This window comes from Thyridium curvatum (assembly GCF_004353045.1).
Source record: "Thyridium curvatum strain D216 chromosome Unknown NODE_27_length_422201_cov_78.887067, whole genome shotgun sequence".
Taxonomy (NCBI): Eukaryota; Fungi; Ascomycota; class Sordariomycetes; order Thyridiales; family Thyridiaceae; genus Thyridium; species Thyridium curvatum.
In genome coordinates, this window is record NW_022156782.1 from 142,247 (window position 1) to 170,241 (window position 27,995).

The 27,995-nt window shown below is 56.6% G+C and overlaps 10 protein-coding genes across 10 annotated transcripts; 4 read left to right on the plus strand and 6 right to left on the minus strand.

Moving 5' to 3' along the window:
* Nucleotides 1-666: 666 nt before the first annotated feature.
* E0L32_005262 (uncharacterized protein) lies at nt 667-2,578 on the minus strand (the record flags this gene model as incomplete). Its single annotated transcript, XM_031139764.1, has 8 exons — nt 667-820; nt 890-995; nt 1,058-1,171; nt 1,229-1,368; nt 1,427-2,053; nt 2,116-2,368; nt 2,431-2,458; nt 2,516-2,578. The coding sequence occupies 8 exons, from the start codon at nt 2,576-2,578 to the stop codon at nt 667-669; spliced, it is 1,485 nt and encodes a 494-aa protein (XP_030996281.1).
* Nucleotides 2,579-3,359: 781 nt separating this feature from the next.
* Nucleotides 3,360-4,298, plus strand: E0L32_005263 (uncharacterized protein; the record flags this gene model as incomplete). Its single annotated transcript, XM_031139765.1, has 1 exon — nt 3,360-4,298. One exon carries the CDS (start codon nt 3,360-3,362, stop codon nt 4,296-4,298), a length of 939 nt encoding a protein of 312 aa, XP_030996282.1.
* A 3,819-nt stretch (nt 4,299-8,117) lies between these two features.
* Nucleotides 8,118-9,383, plus strand: E0L32_005264 (uncharacterized protein; the record flags this gene model as incomplete). The annotated part of the gene is made up of 1 exon (XM_031139766.1): nt 8,118-9,383. One exon carries the CDS (start codon nt 8,118-8,120, stop codon nt 9,381-9,383), a length of 1,266 nt encoding a protein of 421 aa, XP_030996283.1.
* Nucleotides 9,384-10,836: 1,453 nt separating this feature from the next.
* On the plus strand, nt 10,837-11,508 carry E0L32_005265 (uncharacterized protein; the record flags this gene model as incomplete). Its single annotated transcript, XM_031139767.1, has 1 exon — nt 10,837-11,508. One exon carries the CDS (start codon nt 10,837-10,839, stop codon nt 11,506-11,508), a length of 672 nt encoding a protein of 223 aa, XP_030996284.1.
* Nucleotides 11,509-11,719: 211 nt separating this feature from the next.
* E0L32_005266 (uncharacterized protein) lies at nt 11,720-13,597 on the minus strand (the record flags this gene model as incomplete). Its single annotated transcript, XM_031139768.1, has 7 exons — nt 11,720-12,100; nt 12,158-12,397; nt 12,463-12,820; nt 12,881-13,045; nt 13,101-13,249; nt 13,308-13,364; nt 13,421-13,597. 7 exons carry the CDS (start codon nt 13,595-13,597, stop codon nt 11,720-11,722), a joined length of 1,527 nt encoding a protein of 508 aa, XP_030996285.1.
* Nucleotides 13,598-14,254: 657 nt separating this feature from the next.
* Nucleotides 14,255-18,519, plus strand: E0L32_005267 (uncharacterized protein; the record flags this gene model as incomplete). Its single annotated transcript, XM_031139770.1, has 8 exons — nt 14,255-14,331; nt 14,389-14,487; nt 14,547-14,686; nt 14,745-14,854; nt 14,904-15,490; nt 15,548-15,718; nt 15,795-16,739; nt 17,148-18,519. 8 exons carry the CDS (start codon nt 14,255-14,257, stop codon nt 18,517-18,519), a joined length of 3,501 nt encoding a protein of 1,166 aa, XP_030996286.1.
* Nucleotides 18,520-18,923: 404 nt separating this feature from the next.
* E0L32_005268 (uncharacterized protein) lies at nt 18,924-20,444 on the minus strand (the record flags this gene model as incomplete). The annotated part of the gene is made up of 3 exons (XM_031139771.1): nt 18,924-19,008; nt 19,063-19,076; nt 19,131-20,444. 3 exons carry the CDS (start codon nt 20,442-20,444, stop codon nt 18,924-18,926), a joined length of 1,413 nt encoding a protein of 470 aa, XP_030996287.1.
* A 359-nt stretch (nt 20,445-20,803) lies between these two features.
* E0L32_005269 (uncharacterized protein) lies at nt 20,804-22,354 on the minus strand (the record flags this gene model as incomplete). Its single annotated transcript, XM_031139772.1, has 4 exons — nt 20,804-21,090; nt 21,160-21,290; nt 21,371-22,143; nt 22,226-22,354. The coding sequence occupies 4 exons, from the start codon at nt 22,352-22,354 to the stop codon at nt 20,804-20,806; spliced, it is 1,320 nt and encodes a 439-aa protein (XP_030996288.1).
* A 1,018-nt stretch (nt 22,355-23,372) lies between these two features.
* Nucleotides 23,373-23,684, minus strand: E0L32_005270 (uncharacterized protein; the record flags this gene model as incomplete). Its single annotated transcript, XM_031139773.1, has 2 exons — nt 23,373-23,503; nt 23,582-23,684. The coding sequence occupies 2 exons, from the start codon at nt 23,682-23,684 to the stop codon at nt 23,373-23,375; spliced, it is 234 nt and encodes a 77-aa protein (XP_030996289.1).
* Nucleotides 23,685-24,416: 732 nt separating this feature from the next.
* Nucleotides 24,417-27,970, minus strand: E0L32_005271 (uncharacterized protein; the record flags this gene model as incomplete). The annotated part of the gene is made up of 4 exons (XM_031139774.1): nt 24,417-25,909; nt 26,013-26,133; nt 26,274-26,980; nt 27,808-27,970. The coding sequence occupies 4 exons, from the start codon at nt 27,968-27,970 to the stop codon at nt 24,417-24,419; spliced, it is 2,484 nt and encodes an 827-aa protein (XP_030996290.1).
* Between the last annotated feature and the right edge of the window lie 25 nt (nt 27,971-27,995).

The window sequence follows — 27,995 nt, forward strand, 5'->3', positions numbered from 1 at the left end:
TCTTGCTATCTATTCTCATTTTTTTCTTTCTTGTTTTTTTCCTTCTTGTTTTTTTCTTTCTTGTTTTTTTCCTTCTTGTTTTTTTCTTTCTCTTTTTTGTGACCCCTTCCTTCAATGTGCCCTTGCTTCCATTCGTTCTCTCTTTCACTTCAATTTTCAAAGGACAGATCTTGTTGCCCGATACTGTTCCTTTGAGAAGACGGGAACTCCGATACATGCTGTCCCTGATGAAAACCAAAACGAGATAAAAGAGTACCTGATATGTAGTGTGACGCTCTTTAATACTACTCTACATTGTACCAACTATCACGATAACTCTTCAGGTTGATATCATCCGTTCTCTGCAAGCGTAAATTAATTGAGAGAGGCGAGCCGTTCTATGTAAAAGTGGCGAAAGTTTCAGGCCAGAGCCAGAAGCAGATATGAACCTATATGGTTGAATGAGTACGTCATAGAAGTTGCGTTCATGAAGGTCTTGCTTGAGACTGAGCCATTTATATTCAAGGCAGTCTCGCTTCTGTTGAGCACTGCCATTCCTCTCAAGGCTAGATTCATGAGTTATCTGAAAAGTTCATACATACAGAAGGCAGTCATCCGGATCGGAGCGACGCTTCGATTATCCTTGTCGACAATCTCCAGTGGCACACTGAGCTGACAAGAGAACACTCAGACAGACTCGTGACGGGTCTCAGCCAGGTCAATGCTGTGCTTCAGCTTCTCCTCTGCCACCTTCTCCTGGGCAACCGCCGCTTCATCAACCAGAACAACCTTGTCGCCAAAAGCAGCAGCGATCTCCTCCAGCGACTTGCCCTTGGTTTCGCTGCGAGGTTGTCACGTCAGTAAAAGGTGCTAGAAGGAAGCAGGTAAAATCGAAGGACATAATACGTACGGGAAGTAGAACCAGGCGATGACGAGGAAGAAGAGCGTGCATCCGACGAAGACGTAGTAGTAGTTCTCCTTTATGTTGGCAAAGGCGCTGGGGCCAGCCTCTGTGACTGTTGCACGATGTTTGTCAGCCTATCATATTCCAGACTAGAGGGTTTGGGCGAGGACTTACTGCCGACGTTTACAATAAAGTGCGAGGCAGACGCGATGCCCATGACCTTGCTGCGGAGAGTCATTGGCAGAACCTCAGCACCGTAGAGCCAAGGGGTGCTGCCGAGGAAGCCGTCTGAAGGCGTGTCAGTAGTGCTCGTTTGTGTGTGCCATGATCTCCCATGTTACTCACAGTATACAACCACGAAGAGGTAGATGCCAAGGATGGCGAATCCCTTTCCAATCCGGTTATCCGTGTTCTGGAACTCTCTCTGCATAATCGCCGCGTAGATCTCGACGAGGATCACACCCGCCATACCGGCAAGAAGCATCCTGGTTGCAATCTGTCAGCCGAACACTCTGAGATGGTCAAGACCAAGGTTTAACTCACTTCCGGCGGCCCCACTGGTCAGTGAGGTAGGTCGTGGCCACAGCATTGATCAGGAAGCTCAGAGTACCATAGACACCAGCAAGGGCAAGAATCGTCTTGGGATCCATGCCGAGGGACTTGTACAGGATGGTCTGGTAGTACTGGATGACGTTCACTCCCGTCAGGCTGGTGAAGGTCTGGACGGCGATCGACACGAGCGCTCGGTGGCGGAACAGGACAAAAGCTTCCCGGTACGTCTTGACCTCGCGCTCCATCTCGAACTCGATCTGGGCGCGCATGAGGGTGAACTGCTCAGCGAGCTCGGTCTCGTCCGGGATCTCGCGGCGGTAGATCCTGGTAAACTCGATCCGTGCCTGGTCGATCTTGCCCTTCCAGACGAGCTGTCGCGGGGAGTTGGGCATGAACGTGGCCAGGCCAATGAAGAGAATGATACCCCAGGGAATCTGGATGGCCAGAGGAAGGCGCCACTGTACCTCGCCGTAGGGGGCGTACGAGCACGCGAAGCCGACCCAGTTGGACAGCATGATGCCGAAGCAGATACCGCAACCAGAGATACCGCCGATGAGACCGCGATGTTTTGGAGACGCGATTTCGCTGAGGTAGATGGGGACAGTCGACACGAGTCCACTAAAACCACACATCCTCGTCAGTTCTCGGTTGCTTGTCAAGGCCGCAGAGATAAGGCTTACCCGACAGCAGCGCCAGCAAGGAAACGGCCAGCGAGGAACATGCCAATGTTGACAGAGGCAGTCTGGATGACAGTCCCAATGGTCACAACCACGGCCATGAGTTGCATGAAGCGAACGCGGCCGAGCCGATCAGCGATGAGCGTCTGGACGATGGCTCCCACTGCTTCTCCCGCGATGTAGATGGCCACAACCGCTCCGGTCAAACCCTTGGAAGGGTGACCCATGTAGTCGATCCAGCTCGCATGAGCAATAGCTATTCAGGAGAAGGATGCGTTAGTGCACTGACGGAGGTGCCAGAGACGCGTCGAGACCTACTCGTTGTGGCGATTCCGGTATCAAAGCCCTTTGAACACAAAGGTTAGTGATGGCTATCTTGAGAGGGTCGGTCGGCGGTACTCACGAAGCAAAGAGTACCGATAGCCGCAAAAAGGGCAATGCCAAAGGTGTAGGCGCTGCTTCCCATGGCTGAAATCGTTGATCTATACACGACTTCTGATGATACGTGCGATGCTTGATTCTCGAGGAAACTAGACAGGCGTCATCAATCCAAGAGCATCAACCAAAAGGATCGACCAGCTTGGGTTTCTGATGTCAAGAAAGTTCGGCCCTGCTTCAAGACAACCTCTGCAACATGCCTTCTCAAAGAAACCAATGCAACCACGAATGAGGAACAGGCAATTAAGTACTTTGGTCATTTGACAAGCTCCCCCATGCCGTTAACCTGCGGGGAAGGGCCCCGTGGGGTTCATCGAAGGAGCATCAACAGCAATTGGTGGCCCTGTCGGCTCGGCTGTGTGTTTTTGGCGATCGGCTTGTCTAATCCCCGCACACACTTCCAAGTTATTGCGATGGAGTTTTGGAGATTCTTGGGGGGCACAGCAGGCAGTGTAATTTGTCACTTGGAGGTCAGGGTGTGATCGACATGCATCGTCGGCTGGCCTTGGCAGAATGAGGTCTAGCGTTGCCGAAGGCCGGGTCCATCGCCGGATCGCTGTTAATGAACTGACCCCCGATGCCCGTTGCGCCGGAACCCGGTTCCAGTGTCTTGGGTGGTTTCTTTGCAGGCACGCCGACCGATGCAGCCATTGCCACGCGACATCGATCGGTAGTGGGAGCCGATCTCGACCAATCTCATCGTACAAATCCTACTCTAAACTCAAAGTCACCCCTCGTCCATCGCCTACCGACTTCTCCGTGTGATTGGGACATCAAAAAAAAAAAAAAAAAGAAGAAGAACTGCAAACATGAAGCTGCTATACCCAACCTCGATAGAGCTGGACATCCAAAGCCTGACGGGCTTCGCCGTCGAGCTGCACCCGTACAACGTCAAGATCCCGATCCCGGAGGAGCACATCGACGCCGACATCATCGTCACCTGGATCAACAGCAAGGAGAACCTCGAGGACGCGGCCCGGCGCATGAAGAACCTCAAGTGGATCCAGGCCCTGGCCGCGGGGCCCAACGACGTGCTCGAGGCCGGCTTCGACCGGTCGCGGACGACCATCACGATGGGCCTCGGCATCCACGACCGCACCGTCGCCGAGCACACGCTCGCCCTGCTGCTGAGCGGCGTGCGCAAGCTCTACGAGATGCGCGACGCGCAGCGCCGCGCCGAGTGGCCGGCGCACCTGGGCGGGCCGTACCCGCGGCGCGGGGAGCTGACCTCCCTGCGCGGCGCGCGCGTGCTGGTCTGGGGCTTCGGCGGGATCGCGCGGGAGCTGGCGCCGCTGCTGGCGGCCCTCGGCGCGCGCGTCCGGGGCGTGGCCCGGACGCCCGGCGTGCGCCACGGCGTCGAGGTGCTCGGCGACGACAGGCTGCCGGAGCTGCTGCCGGAGACGGACGCGCTGGTCATGATCCTGCCCGGGTCGTCGAGCACGCGGCACGCGCTCGACGCCGAGCGCCTGGGCTTGCTGCCGCGGCACGCGTGGGTGGTCAACGTGGGCCGCGGGGTATGCGTCGACGAGGGCGCGCTCGCGGACGCGCTGGAGCGGGGCCAGATCGCCGGCGCGGCGCTGGACGTGTTCGAGACGGAGCCGCTGCCCGCGTCGAGCCGGCTGTGGAAGGCGCCGAACCTGCTCGTCTCTCCGCACGCGGCGGGCGGGCGGCCGGAGGGGTGCACCGACTTGATCGCAGAGAACCTGCGGCTGTTCTTGGCGTCGCGGCCGCTCAAGTATGCTGTCTAGATGAAGATCTAATGAATAATGACTAAGAGCACCGCTTGATCCACTATGTGCCGATGAGATGATGTCTGGTGATGTCCGTAGATTTCAACGGATTTTAACGCATGTTACGAGATCTAGAGCTCGTGGAGGCATTGGATGCTAAGGTTTCTTTTGCGATCTCAGGCTACATTGAATAGAACTAGGTAGTTTCAAAGCCGAGCACTTTTCCTTAAGCAGTGCATCGCCACTGCCGTCTCACGAAGCCGCGTAACTCTCCGGCGGGCTATAAGTTGATAAGCATCCCGAGCGCTGACGTGCCTCCGAGAGTGTAATATAATTTCATTGGTCAAGACCAGACGCAGAATTCGGTCCTTGGCCTCGGATGGTACGCGCGGCCGGGCCGGAGGGGGTGTGTAAGGATGTGGAGCACATCGATACCGAGGACACCGTCGAGGCTGTGTGGAGGAGGTATAATGCCGGAGATAGGAACTATGTGTATACATGGGGCTTTTTGCTCAAGCCTAGTTTTTGTATGAGAGAACACCCTTTCGAGAAGGAGTATAATGGATTGCTTGGGATTGAGTAGTGGAGTGTTGAGAAGCTGAAAAGGGAAGCTATGAGGTGCTAGAAGACGCAGCCGTCTGCGATGGAGATAAGAGTCGTGAGAGGGGATAGTCTGTCTTAAGCGTGCCTTTCAGCAGACTATATGCCCCCATGTTTTGTTGAGGTTGTGTATAGTCATCGGTTGAAGACATCCTGTGGCTCGGCCAGTGATGATACTTTGGTCGTACACGTCCACACCGAGTCTTTGCGCAACATGGGACGGGACAATGATGAACAAGGACGACAGTCAATAGTCATCGGCTCGCAAGTTGTATAGTTTGTATAATACTGAATATTTTAATCTACTTAATGAAGCCTTCAGCCTGACCTTTGCCATCCTATCTACGGACATAACCAAGGTCCAGACCTGACTTACACCAAACTTTTCAGAACCGCCCTTGCCTTTGAAACAGCATTTTCTATTCGAAGCGTATTCACTGCATGCTTGCAGCATTGCATTAACCCCCCAGAAAATTCGCTCCCACCTGCATCTGCATCTGCACTTGGCACACTCGAATGCCGCCACTGAGGGAGTACAGATCCGACTTAGGCTGTCCGCTTTCGCACAGGTGCAGGGCTTACTAAAGTCGACACGTCGTCGTTATCCATGGTTCGCCCACAGTCTGATCGTAGCTGACACATGTCAAAATGGTTCATCTTGAGAGGATTGCGTGTTCCTGAGACGGTCCAGATCCCGTCTTCGGCTATCGCTGGTGGTGGCGATAGGGACCACCACACATCGGGGACCACCATATCGGGGAGACAGCCGGCGAAAAGTTTGGGACTGAAAATTCTGAAGATGCGGTGCTAGCACTATCTTGCGGTAATAGTACATTAACAATTTATGGTAGGAAAGATACGGCGTTGTTGTTAGTTCGGAGCCGACTGCCGTTAGCCGGCTTAGCAGATGTCGCCATTTTTACCGCCAATTTCCACACACACAGAGGCACACGGGGGCCACAGACGTACGTGGCGGTGGGTAACCACGTTGGGTACCGTTGCCCGTTGCCATGAGTCAAAGAAAGGCCGTCAAGCCGTTTTGTACCTCTTTTCTTTTGAAAATTCTGCAATTTTTATTCTGGAACCGGCATGCGACCCTTATGCACGATGAGTTGGTTGGCTCAGAAGGCCGGAATCAAGCACCGAGGATGGAAAAAAAGACGGACAAGGGACAAAAAGGACTCGCGTTCCGGTCTTTCTTCTAGAACCACACAGCATGGAGTGCACAAGTTTGTGCACTGTATCGAGGTCGCACAAGGAGGGGGTGGTTCTGAATCAGTTCGGTGCTGTAGTGGATGGGCAGGAGGTGGAAACATGTGCCTATCTCGTCCTTGGTGCTTCACTTGCTTGTCTACAGTACCTGTCTCTGCCCTTCCCTTCCTGCTCGCTCCCTTGAGGAGGGAAATGGTGTGTGGTGAGGTGGCAGCGAGGGCGGGTAATCGTTGGCGGGTACCTGCTTGCGTCCCAAACACAAAAAAAGGCGTGCGTCTGGTGCAGTCTCACGCATTGCAGAAGCGCCCGTTTCCTCTTTTAGGTGTTTGTACCTGTCCGTCCCTGGTTTTTTATGTTTGGACATGTGTTTGATTGCTGCTGTGCCCTCTCTTTTTAGCACGAGCAATCAAAGGATTTGGCGACATGTGGCACGGACACGGACATCGGGCACAGCCTTTGTTTTCTCGCTTGCACAACCAACCCTCCTCCAAAGAACGAGCCTGGGATGATAAGCCGTGGGTGGTAAAAGAGCGAGGATGGGATGCGTGGATCCAAGGACCAGGCTTCTTCTCTTCTTCGTCCCATCTTGCTCTGCCGTCCGTCTGCGCTGTACCCTCCTCTACACTCTGCAGTGCCGTGAGTACATGTACCTAAGACAAAGGGGGAAAAGGAAGGGAAGAGAAAAAAAACAGCGCTGAAGCAAACCCCCAATTTAGTGAAGGTGGTGAGGGGCGGCCCCCAGTCTTGCCAGGGCTCCTCGCCAATGAGGCGCCGGCTGTGCCTGAGACTAGCAGGTGCTTGACCAGGTCCAACGCCTTTCGGAAGGATGCCCATTGGCCTGCCCCTGGGTACAAACGTCTTGGCCCCGTGCGCTAGGTGAAAATCCCGTCAGGTACAGGGCATGGCTAGCCGAAGGAGGAGTGGACGGGGCCCTCGAAAAAGCCGCACACGCACACCTCACCCGGGAGAGATGGGCAGCGCAAGGAGGCCAACAAAGGTCACCCTGAAACACGTTGGTGGTACAGGCTAACAAAGAAGTGCTTGCCGGCGCATGCAGGAGTGTTACTGCGTGCCCCTAGGCCTGGTAGTGGTGTGCTCGATCTCCCCCCGATCTCAACGATGTTGGTCCTTGTACTCAGACAGCACACGCAACCCAGAGAGAGCTCTCACCACCCACAGCGGCCGGCTACCGCAACAAAGGCCAAGCAGCGCCTCGCCGGCCTGCCTGTGGAACCGTCGTCGCAAAACCTCAAGCAAAAGAGCCAACGCCCCATACTAAATCGGGAATGGCACAAGGCCGACTTCTGGAGAACCGCACAGTGCCTGATCTGATCTGACTAGGTAGGCCGGCAAGAGACCGTACACACACACACACAACAACTCTTTCTTCTGGGGTCTGGCGGCGAGCCCACATCCATCCTCGCTCTGGCCTCCCAGTCCTGAATTTAAGAACCCAGCCGGGGATCGACACCTCGCCAGTTTGGGGGCCCTCACAATGCCGGTTCTTGCATCCTTCACTCTTCTCTTTCTCTCCTTCTTGCTTCTGTCCGTTTGAAACGAAAAACACCCTTTTTCGTTCTCTCGACAGTCATTCCTTCAGAAACACCAACAGACGCATATCCCAGCCCAGCTGCTGCCATATCGCTCTCTCTTTGTGGCAGGGCCACTCCAGTCATTCTCGCAAAGATACCCCCAGATCGCATATCGCTGCTCTTTCGTCCACCCGTTTGAGACGAAACGAAACAAAGCAACCAAACGAAACATCGACGGCACTCATTCCCTTCGTGTCGCGTGCGCAAGAACCAACCAGCACCACCAGATCAAGCAAAGCTTGAAGGAATAGGAAACCACTCTGCCCAATACACCGGCGCATAACACCTCTTTTCTTCGAACGGGAAGATCATCATCACATCACATCCAGCCGGCAAGTAGAACTCGCCGCACCAAGACGATACCCACACACCACAGCGCGTAGCCATCGCAACCACCACATACCACCACCACCACCAACAAAAACCAGCAAAAATGATCTCCACCATCAAGACCACCTCTCTCCTGGTCGCCGCCGTCGCCGCGACCGGCGCCGCCGCCACGGGCGTCAGCTGCACCCCGCACGACAGCTACTCGTCCTCGGTCGGCGTGCTGGGCTGCAAGGTCAACACGGACCGCATCGCCTACTGGCCCGGCTCCGTCGGCTGCGACAACATCTGCATCAAGCTGACCAAGGGCTCGCGCTCCGTCCACCTGCTGCGCGTCGACCAGTCGGGCGGCGCCCACGACATCTCGTACGACGCCTGGGTCTACCTGCAGACGGGCCAGCCGGCCTCGTCGGACCCCATCGCCGGCGGCGGCGTCGACATGGAGTACGAGGAGGTGCCCGCCTCCGAGTGCGCCTCCCTGCTCGACAACGGCAAGGTGCCCCTTTCGGCGGCCAACAGCATGGGCTACGTGTCGGCGTGCCTGGCGCAGCCCGACAGCTTCGTCGCCAAGAACTACGTGCTGTACAACATCGCCGACGCCATCTGCTCCATGGGCGTCGACGAGAAGTGCACGCTCGACCTGGCCGTCAGCAACCAGCCCTCGTGCCCGCACCAGCTCGGCCTCCAGACCAAGCTGACCACCACGCCCGTCTACAACGTCATGTACCAGACCGGCAAGACGGTCAACGCCGCCACGGGCGAGGAGGCCCCCGCCAGGGCCGCGACCGGCGGCAGCGACTCCGGCTCCTCGTCCTCGTCGCAGAAGCAGGCCGCGCCCGTGCAGGCCCAGCAGGCTCCCCCGGCCTCGTCCTCCCCCGCGCCGGCCCCCGTCGCCCAGCCCGTCGTCGCCTCGTCTGCGCCGGCCCCGCCGCCGGCCCCGACGACCACCAGCCAGGCTCCGCCGCCGCCGCCGCCCCAGCCGACCACGACCAAGACGCCCGCCGGCGCCGTCTTCGTTCCCGAGACGCCCAGCTCCGCTGCCGTCCAGAGCAGCAGCAGCAGCTCGTCCTCTGTTCCCGCTGCTCCCAGAAGCACCAGCACCAGCAGCACCTCGCAGGCGGCGCCCAGCTCGTCCAAGGCTGCTTCTTCGTCGTCGTCGTCGGCTGCCGCCTACACCACCATGTCCAAGGTGACCACCGTCCGCGTCAGCACCGCCGCCGGCACCGGCAGCCCCAGCGGCGCCGCGCGCCCGTCGACCGTGCCTCAGGGCACCCCGGCCGTCGTGCCCGCCAACGCTGCTGGCGCGCTCGAGCTGTCGTCGGCCGCGCTGGCGATCGTCGCTGGCGCCATGGCTGTCCTGGCTGCGTTTTAAGGGCCGCTTTGTCGGCCTTGACGCAACATTAAAAAAAAAAACAAGATAAAAACAAGTCACTGCCTCTCTGCCTTCTTTTTCAGGAGGGGTTAGTGGAATCGAAATCAGGTAGATTGATTTCGTCTTTTTTCTTTTCTTCCAAATGTACATATTTTGGAGCTTTTTCTTCGAAGAGGGGGCGAGGTACAAAGATTGGAGGGGGGACGGACACCGCCTTTGTGTGTGTTGACCAGACCAGCTGGATGCAGGTGGCAGCACCCACGTGTGTGTTGTTAGTTAGACTCCTCCTTCTCGCTCTCTTGGATCCCCTTATATTTTTCTGGATATGAATTGGTCACGAATCAGGAGTTATTGAACCATAGATTGGCAAAATGGATTGAAATTCAGATTTATAAATAGCAACTTCGACCTCAGCTGTTATCTTGCTACCTCATGCCATCACTAGACAACGCGTGGCTTGAAACGTTGGCGGGGTCTTTTCCCGCTGATGCGCCGTCTCAATTGTGACTCAGACTCAGTAGAGGCCGGCGAAAAGGAGCGTCCCAAGTCTCAAGGTCATTGCTTATCACAGAGCATATCAACAATGAATCTCAGTCAGCATACAATCTAGAAATTTCAATTTCAAAAACTGGAACACAGTACCAATAAGTGAGGAAGTTTATCAGCACCTCAAAAAAATAAAAACCATGCATTTTCTGGTGTTCTTGGTAGATCCTACAGATCCATCCCGCGTTAAAGTTTGACTTGTTCTGGACTGTAAGAATTTGGCCAACAGTCGCGTGTTCCGAGTTGGCCATCGGTGGCGACCTGCGGTGTGGCTGATTGCCCAAATTGTATGCGGGGTACTTCGTCATTGGAGTTGTCGGGTTTGCGAGAATGTCACAAGTGAGAAGACAGGTCCCTTTGGAGTTTCCGGTTTGAAGCAAGGCCTTCCAACCGACGTTGCCACGAAAATACCACCCAGGCTATCGATCAAGCTTCATTTCACGATACCTTCTTTCTTGTTGCTTACACATTTTGCTCAGTCCGATTCAAGGGATTCGTACGTGCAAGGGCAGCCTCCTTTGCTAGCCTGACTACTTGAAGCAAGATCAACCAACTATGGGCGGAGCACCAAGCACTTTGCGAACGGCAAGGGCCGTCACAAGCCCAGATGCCACCATGTCCGGGGCCCTCTAGACCTTGCAGTCTGGCCGCTTGGTAACACAAGGAGACAGCGGTCTTTTGGCGGCGAGCGTCGCATCGGCTCGTACCTGCCTCAACCCATCGCTGAAGCCGACAACCAGTGGCAGCAACGAGGGCAAGGTACTGTGTATTTCGGTTCCCTCCTACGTGCGCCTTTGCTTACATACGCTTAGCCATCGTTCATCTGAAGCTCTATTTCCAGGAACAGGACCACGGTGCTTTGGTCCATTACCATGGGACTGGCTGGCTCCTGTATAACAAGGGCAAGATGGACACTGTCGTCACCAACGGCCATAATGTACTTGGCATGAACCGCAAGCACCTTGTGGATGTGGTGATTACAGCTGGACATGATTCCAACCACCCGGAGACGCAAAGGGGTGCCTGGGCAGCGGTCTCGGGGGGGTGGTATGCATATCTCGCCAAAGATTGCGATCTTGCCCTTATCCGCCTTGCATCTCCCTTCAAGGGCGCTGCGGAACTGGAGTGGGTACCCACTCCACCTATGCAGCAAGGGTCAGAGATGACTTGTGACGTTCTGGGGCTCTTGTGGGCGGAGACACCAAACCTGACCCGAAGCCCGGGGAGATGTACACTGGATGATGCCAGCGGCATGAGAATGATCCGTCACTCTGCCGACACAGACCGAGGTAAATGGGCATTCTGCATAAAAGTAACGTTCAGCCAAGCTAACCTTGAGCGCACAGGGAGCTCGGGCAGCGCTCTTCTTCAAGGAGACACTGTTATCGGCGTTCACAGAGGTTACAACCACTTTGAAAACGAGGCAGTCGTGCTAGACCGCGGTCGCAATAATCTGGACGAGTTCCGCAAGGTTCTGGACTGGGTGACAGGTGGTCCTATGCCTCAGGGCTGGAGATTCGTGTGCATCATGGACGTGGACAAAACTCGGGTCTACGGATACCACAGGTCTTCAGCTTAGCCTGAGTCATCACGGCTAGGGGTTTGACGCAAGCGTTGGATGGAATCATAGGAATATGCGGTGAACGAGAAGAACTAATGAGCCCACGTGGATGGTGATGGGTATATCTTCTTCTCTAGCTATTCACTACAATAGCCCCCACAACACTCGGGATGCAATTTCAACATGCCCCGCAAATGAGGACAACGGTGCCTACCTTACAACCCTAAGTCTACCAACTGTACCTGAATTCCCTGTCCTCCTTATCGGTCAAATCTGTTTTGAAAGCGCCGGAACTGTCAAGGAGCACATGGCCATTCGCTACCGAGGTCACCACCGTGCTGCTTTGTTCACTGTCTCTCTTCTTGTTGTCGTACATGCATGTGAGCCGGTAGCCAATCACCACGACGAACAGCAGGCACCAAGTGACGATGCTGGTGACGACGCCATTGAAGTACCGGGGTGACACAGTCCAGAGCTGAGGGGACCCGATGCACCCGGCGCAGTAGCCGATGAAGAACATGGCACTGACGATAGACCTCTTGGTGTTGCCCTTGACGTTGGAGGCGGTGAGGGATAGGAGGATGGAAAAGGATGCGGTTATGCACGATGCCTGTTGTGCCAAGATTAGCAATAATACTAATGAGTGTCTTCTGATCGTGGAACTTACAAGCCATGATGCAGCGACCATACCCCATCCTGCTGAGAGGGATAGCTTAAATAGCAAAATACACCCGGCAAGTGGGGGTAGAATCAGAACGAGGATAACCAGTGTTCGGTTTCGAGGGAACAGCCAGCAGCCCAAGACTCCAATCCATAGGAACGCAATCTGCACTGCTCCGGAGGGAGCAGTATACAAGATCGCCTGATATTTGTCGTATCCGATCGACTTGATAACCAGCGACGCAAACTGTAAAAGCGATATTTGTTTAGTTAACCGTTGAGGCTATAATTGGGGTTCTGGATCAGGCTCACCGTCAAGACTGGCGACTGCATGGTAACGAGGACACCAAACCAAAACACGAACCAGGCCTTGGGATCCAGGAGAGTTTCCTTGAGTTGTGCCACGGAGAAGGACGTCTTGTCACCACCCTCGCGGTCTTTGACCATGCGTAGCGATAGGACTTCCTTTTCTCTAGCTGTAAGGAACCATGCATCGGCGGGACCGTTCGGCATGAAGACGTAAAAGATGACGCCGGCAGCCGAAGTCACCGCCCCGCAGATGAGGAACAGGGTCCGCCAGGGCTGAAGCGCCAACGAGGTATTCTTGGCGATGCCATACATGAGCAAGCAGCCGACGATCTGCGCTAAACCATTCATAGTCACCCAGATTCTGCGTGTATCTTGTCAGAGTAATCCTCCACTAGTTGCAGTCGCACCGTCTCGTACTTACCCGGTGCGTGTAGCATGCTCGTGCTTGCGGTACCAAATAGACGTAATGGTCACGAAAGCTGGAGAGACTGCGCCCTCGGTGAAGCCAAGTAGGAACCGCACGGCGGCAAACCCGGCAAAGTTCTGTGGTGCGGCTAGGCACATGCAGACGATACCCCAGACAACGCTGGTGCTGTTAGTATGGGTCGTGAGTGTTTGAACGAGGGGAAGAAAAAACCTACACTGTCACACCGACGAACTTGGTGAGATGAAACCGACTCATAAGGTATATGAAGGGATATTCTGCCACAAGCTGGCCCACGTAGAAGATCGAGGAGCACCACGAGTACTCGACGCTGGTCATCTTGAGATCGGTAATCAGGCCGAACACCTATCGCATTCCCAGTCAGCATACTACTGCAGGAATATTGAGTCCCCGATTGACGTACACTCGCGTAACTAAGACTCTGCTTGTCGAGGTATTGGAGGAAGAAAACAAAGCACATCTAATCAAGTAATTAGTTAGCCACATTTTCAAAGGAGGCTGGCGGGTTTCGCGTACCATTGGCAGGATCGTCATGTCAATCTTCCTCAGCACTCGTCTCTCTTCTTCAGGAGTGTAGGCATCCGGTGTCATCTCGACAACATCTCCAGGCTTCTCGTCATGGCCTAGTCCAGTGTCCTGCGCCCCTGGAGTCACCTCCTGGTTCGTAGACTTCGATTCTGCCGGCGTGTCCATGGCTTGATCGTTCCTCTATTTGTCTATGTTCGAACTCTGCAAGTCTCAATGCGTCTCTGACTGTGATGCCAAGTCCAGCAGAGTAAGGGATCGTCTGGGAGGTATCATCCCCTACTTAAATCCGAACGGAAAGGCGGAGAGCATCATGGGTTGGTTGTGGGACCGGGTTGATAACACGCGGGGAAGTGGCAGGTTGCCGATACGGCGTGGCCAGGGATCCGATACCTACAAGTCTAGGTCGACACTTGAATTGCACAATGCCTGTGGTTGCACGGGATGGACCCCGTCAGATGCACAATCCCTGCTTTCAACGTGGTGGGGAATAAGGCCATGCAATCCGGACTGCCGGGTTCGTTTGGAGAACGCTGAAGAGCTTCCTTAGACTTCTTGGTAGTCTGATAACTGAAAAAAGAAGGCAAAAAAGAGGCCCTCGGCCCCCACTACCCCAGGCCGAGTCAGCGGCCCCCGATAATCGGCTGGTCTACCCGTCCCCTCTTCTGGGGGGCGCATCCGACGCCGGCATTCTCTAGCCTCTTATCATCGGCAACTTGACCACACTTCCTAATTAAATCCTGTCCCGTCCACGGTCCGACGGCCACTGCAGGCATCAAGATCCCCATTCAGTGCACTGCACGGAAGTGCATGGTCACATAAGCGATGAGCAGCGCCGCCGCCCCGCGACGCCGGAGGCATCGCCGGGTAGCAGACGCGAATAGGAAGCGCGCTCCACGAGCGTAGGTGACTTGGCACGCGACCAACTCATGCGCACCGTCGTCTAATTCGTACTGCAGGTGCCATCTCTGCAAGGCTAGGAAGTCCAAGTGCATCGAGACCCCATCGGGTGTCTGTCAGAGGTGTCTACGACGTTCTCTCCTCTGCCAATATGACCGGTAGGCTGCTTGTTCTGCCCAATCGCACCCCGAAGGTGCATCTACTGAAGACATGATAGGTCAAGAGGAAGCAGTCCTTTGGGCAATGATGCCTCGTCTCCAATGCAGAGCAGGAGACCCGAAAATGACACGCCCGGCATTGTGTCGAGCATCGCCGTGGCGGAGACGAGTCCGGAGGGAATATTTGCCATGAACAACGGTAGGTCGACATTGGAACCACTGCTTGGAGCGGTTGAGCTGATGTTCTGTATCGGCAGATCCCACACAACGAACAGTATGGCCACGTTTCCTGTCCCGACTCCGAGAAGCCTTCTCGCTGGATGTCCAGCCTACTCCAGAGGGCGAGAGGTTGATGCTTATGCAAGCGGTAAGACCTCTCTCTTGGATTGGATGTAATGGGGTGGCTGAAAATATAGCAGCCAGCTGTACCAACGCCATCGATACCGCCCGCGGAACTGCAACGATTACGAAAGGCCATCGACAGATTTCCTCCCAAGCCAGTCGCTGATTTCTTGATATCTGTTTGCATTGAACATGGCACAGACAGCTTCTTTTACTATGACCAGGGTCAACTGCTGTCGGACATCGACGAGTTCTACGCTGACCCTTGCTCTCATCTACGTTCTGACCCTACTTTTGTCTGTATGGTACATGCTGTCCTGGCGTTGGGAAGCCAGTGGACAACACTTGCAAGGCCGGAAAACTCGGAGTCTTCCCTCCCGGCCGAGGATGTAGACCCGGGCCGCATCTTCTACAACGAAGCACGTGCGCTCATCCCGGACATCATGGATCGACCCTCGATTCGTTGTGTACTAGCCCCATTTATCATGGGTGTCTACCTCCTGCCTTCCAGCGCTATCGGGTCATCTTATATGTATATGGGCATCGCGCTGAGAAAAGCCCTCGCTCTCGATCTTCATCAGCACACAGACGACCCCTTGTTAAGCGAGCGAGACAAAGAAGTGCGTCGAAGAGTATGGTGGTCACTCTATGCTCTCGAACGGTAGGTTTGCTAGCCAGAAGCAAGGTTAGCCAAGGGCCTTACTGACCCCGTTGCCAGTTCTGTGACCGTCAAGTTGGACAGGCCTCGTTCTATCAGCAGAGACATCATCACTGTTGAATTACCAAAGTCCTATCCGCCCCTGGACAACATACAGAAGTTTGACAATCTTGAACATCAAATCGCGGATGCAAAGTTAGCTCTGATCCTAGACAAGCTTGGAGATCTCAGGTAAGACCGCATCGTGTGCAGATTTCAAATACCTGTTGCGACGCTGACTGTTGGGCACTTGCGCTGGATGCTGCAGCGATGACTTTCCTTCTGTGAGAAGATGTGAAGCCGAATTGAAAGAATGGAAAGCTGCTCTCCCGCCGTCGCTCAAATTTGAAAGCCTTGATCCCAAAACGTCGTCTTATAGAGCCGTCTTTCATCTCTACCTAAACTACTACTACGCGTGGATCGCCATGGGTAGGGTGTCCGTGGTGACCGTAGTGCGAGCTCACTTACGACACAGGCTCGGTGAGGAAACACAGCTGCCACAGATTGGACAGAACACCGACCACTTGTCCAAGTCTTGCATCAAAGCGGCAAAGAAGATGCTGGCACTGTTTGAGGAGATCAAGCGAACAGGAAATCTGACCAGATTTTCATTCACGGACTTTCAAGGATGCAGCACTGCCATCATCATTGTATTGCTCGCTGGTATCCTCGAAAGAGACGCGAACTATGAGTCACGGGTCAAATTGGGGCTTGAATGCCTTCATAAAATGGCCGAGGGAACCGTCACGGCCAAAATGGGAGTCTCCTTTGTCGAAGCCTTACGATCTATCACAAACGAAGCCGTGCAGAAGCTACAGGCTACGCAGCAGTCAGTACGGGTTGCGTCGCCGCATCCGTCAGAACAGTCTGCAGCATACAACACTTGGCTAGAATGGTTATCGAGGGCCAATGGAGCCCAGAGCGGAACCGCATCCTCGTCAAGTCAGTCGGTCGTGGAGGAGCCAGCAGCATCACATAATCAGAGCAGCAGCGCCTGGGCACTCGGGCATCACATGCCGGGAGCTCTCACCTGGGATGGGGGAGCTGCTCTCCAACAAGTGACGCCGCAGTCGCTCCTTGCACCGTTGCAGGAGACCCCAGCGGAGCATACTGCCAACATCGATCCTTATCTTTTCACTACTCCAGCACTTTTCGACGATGACCAGGTCTATCTCATGGGACTGACGGGAATGGACGTCCTGAACTTTGTGGAGTGAGCTGTTGAAGTGGAGAGCATGTATCTTAGTCAAAGGTGTCCCTTGAATCGGAAACCAAGTCGGTAATGCCGCTGAATCTTCAGGATTGGATTCAAATACCGTGTCAGCGCGAGGGGGTAGTGCATTATTTGTAAACTCGTTGATCCCTTGCAGTAAGCTGCCGATTGGAATTTTGAACGGAAATGGTCATCATGTTATCTAGTCAACATTTAACTTGATGCTTCGGTCACTTATTAGGTACAAGGGGCATTGGGTTGTTTTGGCCCCCAACGTCCTGGCCCCCAACGGACGAGGTGCGAGATCTCGGACTTGCGCATCTCAGCTATCACTAAACTTAGCAAAGTTGATCCCTGTTCACACCATTCACTCCAATTACGCATCCCTGCAATAACCTGGCCGGGTAGTGAGGCCACTGTTATCTCACCTGCAGACGGTGGCCACCAGGCACAGGCCAAGCTCGGATTCAAAATCCAGAACTGTTTATCTGCGAGATCCCTCCTTGGCGTATCTTCTCGGTGCTTGGTGTTTGAGGTCTCCATCATCATGGCTGCGACAGACACTACATCCTACAGGCGCATCGACCGCCCTGAAAACGATGAGAAAGATGCTAGCATTACTCTTGCCTTGCCAGACTATGACAAGGGCGCCGCTTGGACGAATTACGTCGCCGTTGGCGCTGGGGCCGTCTTTTCGCTCGTGTGTATCATCACCGCCGGCGTCACCATTGCCAAGAACCCTAATGGGCCCATCGCGGGTATTCGTTACAAGCGACTAGCACTCAGATCCTCGATGGAGTACGAAGCGTTTTCCCTGCTCGTCAACATAGCGCTCACCCTTGTCACCGACACGCTCTCCTTCATCCACTCCGTCTCGCTGCGATGGGCCCTCGCACGGGAGGGCAGGCTCGAGTTCAACACAAACATTCGCCTCCTGACCAGTTCGAGACACGGCGGGCCCAACAGCTGGTGGGCCAATGCGTTTTCCCTGGCGACCTTGATGCTGTGCTATGGCTCGACAAGCGTGTTGTTCGTGACGGGAATAAGAGGATCCAACGTGCAGACGTCCGCGCAGGAGGCGTCTGGAGATGACATCTGCCCAGGCCCCGTATGTGCCAACATGGTCGCTCTGGCGGCGCTGGGTATCGGCCTCGCGGCACAAACCGCCATCGCAGCGTGGTGTCTGTTCGCGGCCAGAGGCAAGACGGCACATAGACAAGAGGCGATCCCGACATGGAGCACCAGCCCCCTCAACGCGACGCTGACGGCTCTGCACACCGGGCTCGTCACTCACCGCGACGGTCGCTGCATGTTATCCGTCCACCAGCGCGACGCACCCACTGATGGGGGGGTGACTCCCTCTGAACGGCAGGGCGCTGTGTGGAGCGTACACCGCGCGGTCCGCTACGTGGTGTACTACCTCTGGGGCTTGTCCTTCGTCGCCGTGGCCTGGCCCGTCATAATTGCCATCGTTGTCAGCGAGTTTTGGGACACGCCGCGATTCTCCTGGACGCCGGACAACTTCAGCGCCGTCGTGCTGGCCATGTCTCCAGCCGAGAACATCGGCCAGATGGACAAGGCCGAGGCAAAGGGTGCCTACTTCTCGTTTGGGGGCGAACTAGTCTTGGGGGTCGTATTCGTCACCGCGATACAGGCCCTGCAGACCACGGGGCTGCACGCGACGGAGCTGCTGGCGAGCCTCAGCCGCGATGAGGGCACCTGGCGGCAAGCTACCAGGGCGGCGCGACGTACAAGTCAGTGCCGTTCTTCGCCGCCCTGACGAGCTGGGAGAATATCGTTTTGTTCCTCGCCAAGTCCGTGCTGCACTGGATCATCGGCCAAGGCATGTCTCCGCAAGTGGGCACTGTGATTACCTTTTCGGGCGACACGAAGGGGGCCATGTTCTTCGTCATGGCGTGGTCGAGGCTCATCGTCTTCGCAGCCTGCGCGATCTTCATGGCGCTCTTTGCAACGTTTCTGGCGTTTCGCAAGCCCGGGGGTCCTCAACCCGCTGCATATGGTCATCTGCAGACACTCGCAGACTTGATAGATGATTGGAAACTAAGCGAGGAGAGACGGGCCCCCTTTTGGTTCAAAGACAAAGGGAGGTTCTGGTGGGGAGATAAACCAGCTTTATTATCCGCACCCAGCGAGATGGGAGTGCTCAGGCATGCGGGAATGAAATCAGACAAGGAGAGCGTTTCGCAAATAGTCATGGACGCGCGTTATGCGGGTGCCGAGAGCAACACCCCCTTTGAGGAGTAGCAGCCTGTGGCTTCATCGGTAGCTAGCTATGCATCCTCACACTATTGCAATTTCATACCAGGCAGGTTGAAACTATAGATAGATCGATTGATTACAGTCTATCTATAACGTCGCCTTCACACGCACCGGGATGGCAGCATCTTCGACCGCATTCTCCCACCTGCTCTTGTAAATCCGCCCCTGCTTCATGATCATGAGGACATTCTCCTCGGGGCTATCAAAGATAGTCACGTCGTCAAGAGGATTCTTGTTCAGCACCAAGATATCCGCCGCAAAGCCCTCCTTCAACTGACCCAGCTCCGTCTCGTGCCTGAGCATCTTTGCCGGGTTGATGGTGGCGCTCTGTAGCACCGCCAACGGGCTCAGGACCTTGCTGCGCAACGCGAATTCGTAGGTCTGGGCAGCACTCAGGGGACCCAGCAGATCAGAACCGTAGCAAAGCGTGACACCGGCTTCGCTCGCGATCTGCAGCGCCTCCAACCCGGCCTTGAGAACCTCGACGTTCTTGACCGCGCTCTCCTGCGGCAGGTACCCTTCCCACTTGGGGTCAGACATCTCGGCGTACGTGACCAGAGTTGGCGTCAAGAACACGCCCTTGCGCGCGAGGAGCTCCGCCGTAGGGCGGTCGATAAAGTTGCCGTGCTCGATGCCCCGCGCGCCGTTCTCGACGCAGTGCCGGATGGCGCGCGGCGTGTAGGCGTGCGCCGTGACGTAGACGTTGGCGTTGTCGGCGCACTCGACGATGGCGCGGATCTCCTCGCCCGTGAACTGCAGCTGGTCGATGCGGTCCGTCGGGCTCGACACGCCGCCGGAGCCCATGATCTTGATGAAGTCGGAGCCCATGCGCACCTCCTCGCGCACGGCGGCCATGCACTCGGCGACACCGTTGCAGAGGCGGCCCAGGCCCGTCGTGGCGCCGCCGCAGCAGGCGCTGTGGTCGTGCGGGCCCCGGTAGTCGGCGTGCCCGCCGGCCTGGGAGAGCGCGTGGCCCGCGATGAAGAGCCTGGGGCCCGGGAAGACGCCGTCCTCGATGGCCTCCTTGAGGGCGAAGAGGGCGCCGCCGCAGTCGCGGACCGTGGTGAAGCCGCGGTGAAGCATCTGGGCGCAGACGTAGGGCTGGCGGAGGAGCGAGACGTCGGCGGGGTTGCCGAATGCTTTCGACAGATCCTCGTACCCTGGTACCGCCATGAGATGTACATGGGAGTCTATGAGGCCGGGGCAGAGGTATTTGCCCTGGCAGTCGATAGTCTGAAAGTCCGAAGAGTATGTCGTAGGAGCAGCTGACGAGATAGAAGTGATTTTGCCATTCTCGACCTTGACGTCTACATTATTCAATATTGAGCCGGTAACCACATCGATGACGTTCGCTTTGGAGAAGACGTATGCCTTGGGCGGTGACCGCAACCAGGGCTTCACCCTGACCTGTCTTTCCGTGGCCATTGTTGCTGGACGAAAGTCTAGATGGAATGATCCAGCCAGTCTTCACACCAGAAAAGCCAAGCTGCGAAGATGTGTTTAAAAGATGACTTATCCTTGTTCCTCTCATCGGAAATGCGCCAAGCAAAGCTGCCATACCCGCCCGGAGGCGGGGTGGCAGATTACCGAGACACCATCGGTACGGTGGCCAGCGGGTGGCCGTCTAAGCGCGGGTCGGAATTGAAGTTCATCGGGAGATACCTCAATGTTAATCAGCCAGGACGAGAAGGACGGGCAATTTCTATTCGGCAGATAATTCTAACCATCTCTTGCGCCTATGCTCCGATCATGCCAAAAAGAGAAAAAAGAAAGATGATGAACTTTCACTCATGGCAGCAACCAGCGCCATGAGGCATATCTACAGCATTGGGCAGACTGCCGCGCGACTTCTTATCCTCCTCAAAGTCCTCCTTGACCCGCGCAGCGATGGCGTCGTCCGCAAGGATATTCCACCCGGCGATGGCCATGCCCTTGGCGACCGGAATGCACTTGTCATGTGCCTCTCTTGCTGCAGCAAAGGCAGTGAACCCCGGGGTGTGGTTGAAGGACCCTGGCGCTGCTGGGATGCCGACGATGGCGTGGAACGCAGGGCACTCGTAGCTGACGTTACCTAAATCACGGGTGGCGAATTGTTCAGCGCATGCAAAACTTTAGGACCTCTGTGAGCGAGCGAAAATACCTTGATCAGTAGACCCGGAGACCGGGCTAGCATTGAGATCACACCCAACCTTGCTCCCAATCTTGGTCATGGCATCGGCGTAGAGAGTGCATATCGGCTTGTTCGGCCTGACATCTGCACAAGTATTCCGTCTGGAAGAGTCAGAAACAAATCACTAGCAACCAACTCCTTCGATCCACACACCCCGGTTCTCCAAATCAGGGGAACTCACATCTCGAAATCGACAGTGCACCCTGTCTGCACCGCCGCGCCCTCAAAGCACTTCTTGGCCCGGCCCAGCAGCTCGTCCGCGCCCTCGAGCGTCGGGCTGCGGATGTAGTAGTCGAGCGCCGCGTCGGCGGTGATGACGTTGGGCCGCGTGCCGCCCTTGGTGATGACGCCGTGGATGCGCTGCTCCGGGCGGATCTGCTGCCGCAGGGCGCTGATGCCCGTGTAGGCCAGGACGACGGCGTCGAGCGCGTTGACCCCCTGCCAGGGGCTGACGGCCGCGTGCGCCGGCTTGCCCGTGTAGTGCACCGTGAACTTGTGGTTCGCCAGCGTCGGCATGTACGAGTGGCCGTCCCAGCCGGGCCCGCACGACGACGCCGGGCCCGGGTGCGCCATGAGGCAGGCGTCGACGTCGGCGTACGCGCCCGCCGCCACGAGCCGCGCCTTGCCGCCGCCGCCCTCCTCGGCCGGCGTGCCGACCAGGCGGACGCGGCCCGGGACGCCTGGTCTGGCCTTGAGCGCCTCGGCCAGCGCGACGAAGGCGCCGATGGACATCATGGCGATGAGGTTGTGGCCGCAGGCGTGGCCCATCTCGGGCAGGGCGTCGTACTCGGCGTTGAAGGCGACGACGCGCCCGCCCGAGCCGAACTCGGCCATGAAGGAGGTCTCCAGGCCGTAGGCGTGCCGCGTCACGGCGTAGCCGAGCGACTCCAGGAGCGCCGTAATGTTGTCGTGGGCCTTGAACTCGGCGTAGCCAAGCTCCGGGTTACTGTGGATCTACATGGATGCGATAACGGTGCAGCTGATCAGCAGAGTGCATGAGATCCGGGGTGTGGGGAGACTGGGGAGAGATGCTTACGAGCTGACCGATCTTCCACAGCTGCTCGTCGTGCCTATCGACGGAATCGGCGATGGCCTTGAGGGTCTCCGGGGATTCTGAGCCTACCGTCCAGGCATCTTCCGAGCGTGGTCTTTTTGTGGGCTGCATCGTGAATGCAGAGCTGAACAACCACGACTTGTTCTGATTCTATTGGTCTATACGCGACGGTTCCCGGTAAAGTGTGTCTGGGGATTGAGTGTAAATATTCAGACAGCCCAGCTGAGCTCGTGTTTTATGTAACTGTGTCCCCGGCAGGACATGTTGAAAAGCTGTGGCTGGGGCCAAGAGCCGGTGTATCTACTCTGAACTTAATTCATACCTAGCTGGAGCAAAGTCAGGAAATCAGTCATTGAGCCGGACTCGGGCTCAGCTCCTACCGTACTACTGGGAGAGTTTGACATGTCTCACCTGTCTCGTAACCCTTTGCCTACGCGAAGCATGGACCAATCATGCGCCTTCTCGTTGGAATGCAATAGCGCCCGGTGGAGCAAGCCTTCTTGACTCCGCCTGCCAAGAGAGACGAATGAACAGCTCCAAGGAGGTACCGTCAGCTGATATTGAGCCGAAGAAGCAATATGAGTTTCCCAGTAGGTCCTCCAAGCGGCGTGGCTCGTCCCAAAACGGAGAGCCATCTCGGGCGAGACATGTGCGTGCATGTGGTTGACAGCGGAAGACATGCATGTCAAAGGTGGAGAAGCCCAGCTCAAGTGGTTAGGCGTAGCTACGGCCGGGGGAATGCGCCAAGATGGATCTATTCTCGTATATGTCAAAAAGGGAAAACCTGGGAGCTCCCGAGATGGAGATTTCCGGAGGGACGGAACGGAGCCGCCCTCCGCGCAGAGCTGTCGGCAGATTGTTGCATCGGTGACTGTTCTCTGTCCCATGGCCGTGAATTTGACTGGACTTGGAACTTGCAAGCCGTATGTACGCCGCTGCACCTCTATTAGATAACGGTATGTTTCATTACGGAGGTGACATGATAGGTCGTGATCCTGTTGGCGCCTTCGCACTTCTGAGTAAGCACCTCGGCACCCAGTGCCGACTGCCCCCTTACCGACCGCAACGCCAGGTTCCTCCCCTTCCTCCCTCCATCTATCCCACAGGCCCCATACTCCAGATGCATGTCTTAGAAGATGCAAAAGTCGCACGGGATAGGGCACGGTACGCAAAAGCAGAACCGGCCAGGGCAAGCCGAGCTGCGCTCACCGCCGCGCAGGCGCAGCTCCGACTCTGTCTCCGGGGGAGGCTGCTCGGGCCCTGAGACACATCAGGTCAGCTTTGAGGGTCGAGGACCGACACACGGAACATGTGGTCTTGAAAGGTAGTTCCCCATACTCATCGGTGCCGTGGGTGCAGGCTGCGTGCGCATCACGGCCGGTGCCGGGTGCGACAGCTCGTCGGCGGCCTGGGGGGCTCGGGCAGTCTCTGATGGTGACATGTTGCACGGTTTCTTATACAAGTAGTCAATGACGGAAGGAAGAAATAGAGGCTTATACGGAATACGTATTTGGACACGTCTCTAGGGTCTCGGCGTGCGGGAGTAGGAAATCTCGGCGCCTGTAAAGGGAGTTGGACGGTGAGATTGGGTGATTCAGCCCGGCAGCTGCCGCCCGCTTTATTTCTTGGCAGTGGGCTTAGTCCAGGTGACGTCATCCTGTGCGCGTACAAATCGTTGCTGGCGTATGTCTGCTCGTACTTTTCACACTGGCAGTAGAGGGCGGGAAGAAAAGCAAACTTTACATAGACGGGCAAGATGGAAGGTAGAGCGTGTGATGTGTACATGGAAGTCGTTGTTTTCGCAGAAATCATGGATTCTTGCTGTGCATATGGATCGTTGGTATGTGTTCAAGAGTGAAGATCGCCCTTACAGGGCAAATACCATTCATTACCTTTAAAGCCTAATACATACTACCTGCTATGCATAAGTGTATGTGGGAGTTGTATGCCATGCAACGCTGCTCCTATGTGTAACTGAAGCCCATGGTATCCTTCGTAAGAAAGTAAAACAAGACATGGTCGTCGTCATCAGTCAGTCTATAATGAAAGAGAACAAAAAGACAAGAGATATGAAAGAAAACGCCGAGCCGACTACATTTCGTGACAGAAGATAGGCATCCCAACAGAGAAAAAGAAGCAAGTCATCCAGAACATATCCCCTGCAAAATGGAGCTCACACAAACAACCCGATGCCCTCGTTCTGGCCAACGTTGAACCGCGCGTGCACGTTGACCATGCCCACCGGCCCCGTGCCGCTCTCGAGCGGCCGCACGACCCAGACAGACCGCCGCTTGGACTTGCGGAAGAAAGCGTCCTCTGCAGTAGGAAAGAACGTGTTAGTTTCATGTGTGTATATCACAGGTTGTGGTAAGTGTAGCTCACCTTTGGCAGGCGGATAGTCCGCGCCGCCGATAGCGCCGCCGTAGCCCGCGCCGTAGTCGACGCTCGTCTCGCCAAACGTCGGGAACGGCGTGAAGGCCGGCAGGAAGGCCGGCGCCTGGCTCAGGGACGAGAACTCGGCCGTCGAGGCGTAGTAGTCCGGGTTCGCGTCCTGCAGCGGCGCCGGCGCCATGGGCGGCATCATCATCGTCGTCGTCGCCATGCTGCCCGGCGTCGTCCGCGGCGTCGTGCTCTCCAGCGGCAGCAAGTGCTGCGGTTGCGGTTGCGGCTGCGTATCATCGAGCCCGACTTCCCGGCTCGTCTGGTAGGGGGGCGAGGGGTCCTCGGCGGCGGTCGCGGCGTAGTAGTCGACGTTGACGTCCATGGGCGGGACCTCGACCGCGTCGGCGTAGTAGTCCGGGTTGGCGTCCATCTGGCCGAAGGTGTGCAGCTCCGGGACCGCCACGGGGACCAGCGAGCTCGGCTCGACGTGGCGACGGTGGTGGTGGTGGTGTCCTCCTCCCGGGGCAGGAGGAGACATCTTGGCGTCTGCCGCCGCCGCCGCGTCTGCCGCGCCGCTGGCGGGCACGACGCTGCCCCAGACAAAGGACTCCATCTTGGACCACCGGTCGGCCGCCGACTCGATGGTGCGCTGCTCGACCGCCGTCTCGAGCTTGATGCCCAGCATGGAGCCGAGGAAGATGAGGTGGTGCGCCAGCATCTGGCACAGGTGCTCCTTCATGGCGAGCCACAGAGTCGGGCTGCGCTGCAGGTCCGCGCTGAGCAGCCGCTCGTGCGGGAACGACGGGCTCCCCGTCGTCAGCTCCGTCGTGTAGCCCAGGCCGAGGATGAGGCCCAGGACCACCAGGAAGAGCGCGCGGTGGGCGTCCCGGTCGTTGGGGAACCGCCCGAGGAACTGCGGCGTCAGGATGCGGTCCAGGCGGCCGAAGATGCGGTACCCGGAGATCTGGCCCACGCTGCACAGGTCCGCGTGGCCGAGGCTCCGGTCGGCCCAGCGGTTGTGGCCCAGCGAGGTCGAGAGCAGGAAGTTGCGGAAGTCGTGGGCGAAGTCGTCGTCCACGGTGGCGCGCAGCGAGGCGAAGAGCTGGCGCGAGCAGAGCAGGCCGACCAGGCTGCCGCTCTGGACGCTGAAGTCGGGCTGCGTGAGCCACCGTCCGATCGTCTCGTCGATGGCCTCGCCGTTGAGGTGCGGGTCGCTGGTCGCGAGCGTGGAGATCTTGTGGGCTAGAGGGTGCGCCGTGCTCATCATCTGCTCTAGGCCGTCACCTAGATGTATAGAACGTCAGAAATCGCAATTTCATATAGAAGCTCAATTCGACTACCACAAGGCCGTGGGCTGTGTCACCCCGTGCCAATCTCGCAAACTCACCTTGGAAGATGTTCACATCGACGAATTTCGTCCTGACACAGTAACAGAAGGATAAGACCCGGCGCTCGAACCCCTTGACTGCAGATGACAGACATGGCGCACACGGGCTGTCTTTTGAGCACTGCTCTTCAAGTTAGTCTGAGAACTTTTTGAAAGTATTTGACGGTTCAATTGAACATTTTCAATGTTGAACGCGCGGCAATGGCAGCTTACCTGTATCTTGAGCATCTTACACCGCAAGCAGGCCCCCACTCTCCTCACTTGACTTTGTTTCTCCTTCTCCTCGTCTGTAAACGTCCTCCTGCTCTGCTTGCTGGAGTCCGGCGACGACGCACTGCTCGCCGTGGTGGCACGGAAGCAGCCTACCCTCCGGGCAAAGGAGGACGGAGGGTCCCGGTCTTGGGGTTCATGGTAAGGGTGGGCGGTCATGGCGACGGCCTCATCGTACAGCGCGGCGATGGTGGACAGCAGGCGGGAGCGGCTGACGAGACTAAAGGGAAGACACGACGAGGATAACCTGCTACTGCTACTACTGACGAGGGTAGCCCTGCTTCGACGAAGGGCACCTCCCGCGACATGATGGGAGCCGGCGGTGGAAAGGGATCCAGACCTGGCGGTCCTCTTATTGACGCGCGAGGCGACGGCGTCGGGACGGGACATGCGCCTCATGAGTGCGGAGGGGGAGGCTCTGTATGATGTGTGTGATGTGCTGACAGGGGAGGATACCGAACTTTCCATCTTGGGGTTAGCGTGCATGAGACTACCCTGCTTGCGTCTCTCTGGCGGCCCTGCTTCTGGACTTGGGCCTCGAACGGGATGGAGGATGGGCGGGCGGCGGGCGTGGGAATCAGGAATGCTCTGCCCTGCGTGGCTTGCCGGCTGGTGCTTTGGGGGAGAGACAGAAGGGGGGTTGGCTTTGGTTTCCAACGGTGCTGCTTCTGGCTGGCTGGCTGGGCTGGCTCGATTGGCTGGCCGGGGCGGGATATCGGAAGCACGAGGGTGTAAGTGGAGGAGGATATGGGACGAGGCAAGATGGGGGGGTGGCAGTGGCAGTGCGGGTTAGTCCCTTGACAATGACAATATGCGAGAGCGAGAACGGCAGTGGTGCGTCAGGTCAGCGCAAGAGGTAAAAGGTACGAGCGGCGGCAGGCGGAGGAGAGCAGACGAGCATGTAAGAGCGCGTGTGCGTGCGTGTGTGTGGTGGACTGTCGTATGTTTTGTAATGTTGTATGCGAGTGTGTTGTTGGCAGGCGTGTGTGTAATGGCGGGTATGCAGGCTCGGCGTCATTGATTATCTTCCCTCTAGTCAGATTGCATCAGACGGCGCATTCCCTCTTTCGGAGAGGAGACTGAGAGGCCAGACACGGGCAGCAGCAGTAGCCCCAGACCGGACGGGAGGAGACGGGAACTTAAAAGAGGGATTGAAGAAGAAGAAAAGAAGGGAAAACATCATGGAAAAGAAGGCGGTGGCGGCAAGGGAAGAGACGACACTATCTATTTACCAAGTCACTAACAACGGCTCCTTTTCTTGCTACGCACGATCCAGGTGTGAAGTGTGTGGTGTGTCTGTGCTGGAAGAACGATAGAAAGAGTCAGGATGTGTATCTGTGTGTGCAAGTATCTGGGACGAGGTACCTTGCGATGAGTGGCGGCCGCGGTGTAAAGGTGTGTCAATCCAGTCAGTCCAAGGGACCGCCGGCGCAAAGAATGAATCAAGATCCTTTTCCAAGCATGTGGCCCAGCTGGGCTGGCTGGCGGTGCAGCGGTACACGAGGCGACGATGTACCTTACTTACACAGAGAAATCAAGGCCCAGGCGGGGCCATCAGCTGGTCTGGGACCGTGGGCAAAGAAGTTTGAGGTCAAGTCACGGGCCATGACCTGATGGGCGACTAGGTTGGCAAGGTTGGCCAGTCCTCCAATGTAAAAGTTCAGCAGCAGTGGTAAAAGCATCTGCATCTGGGGTCTGGGTCTGGGTCCGGGT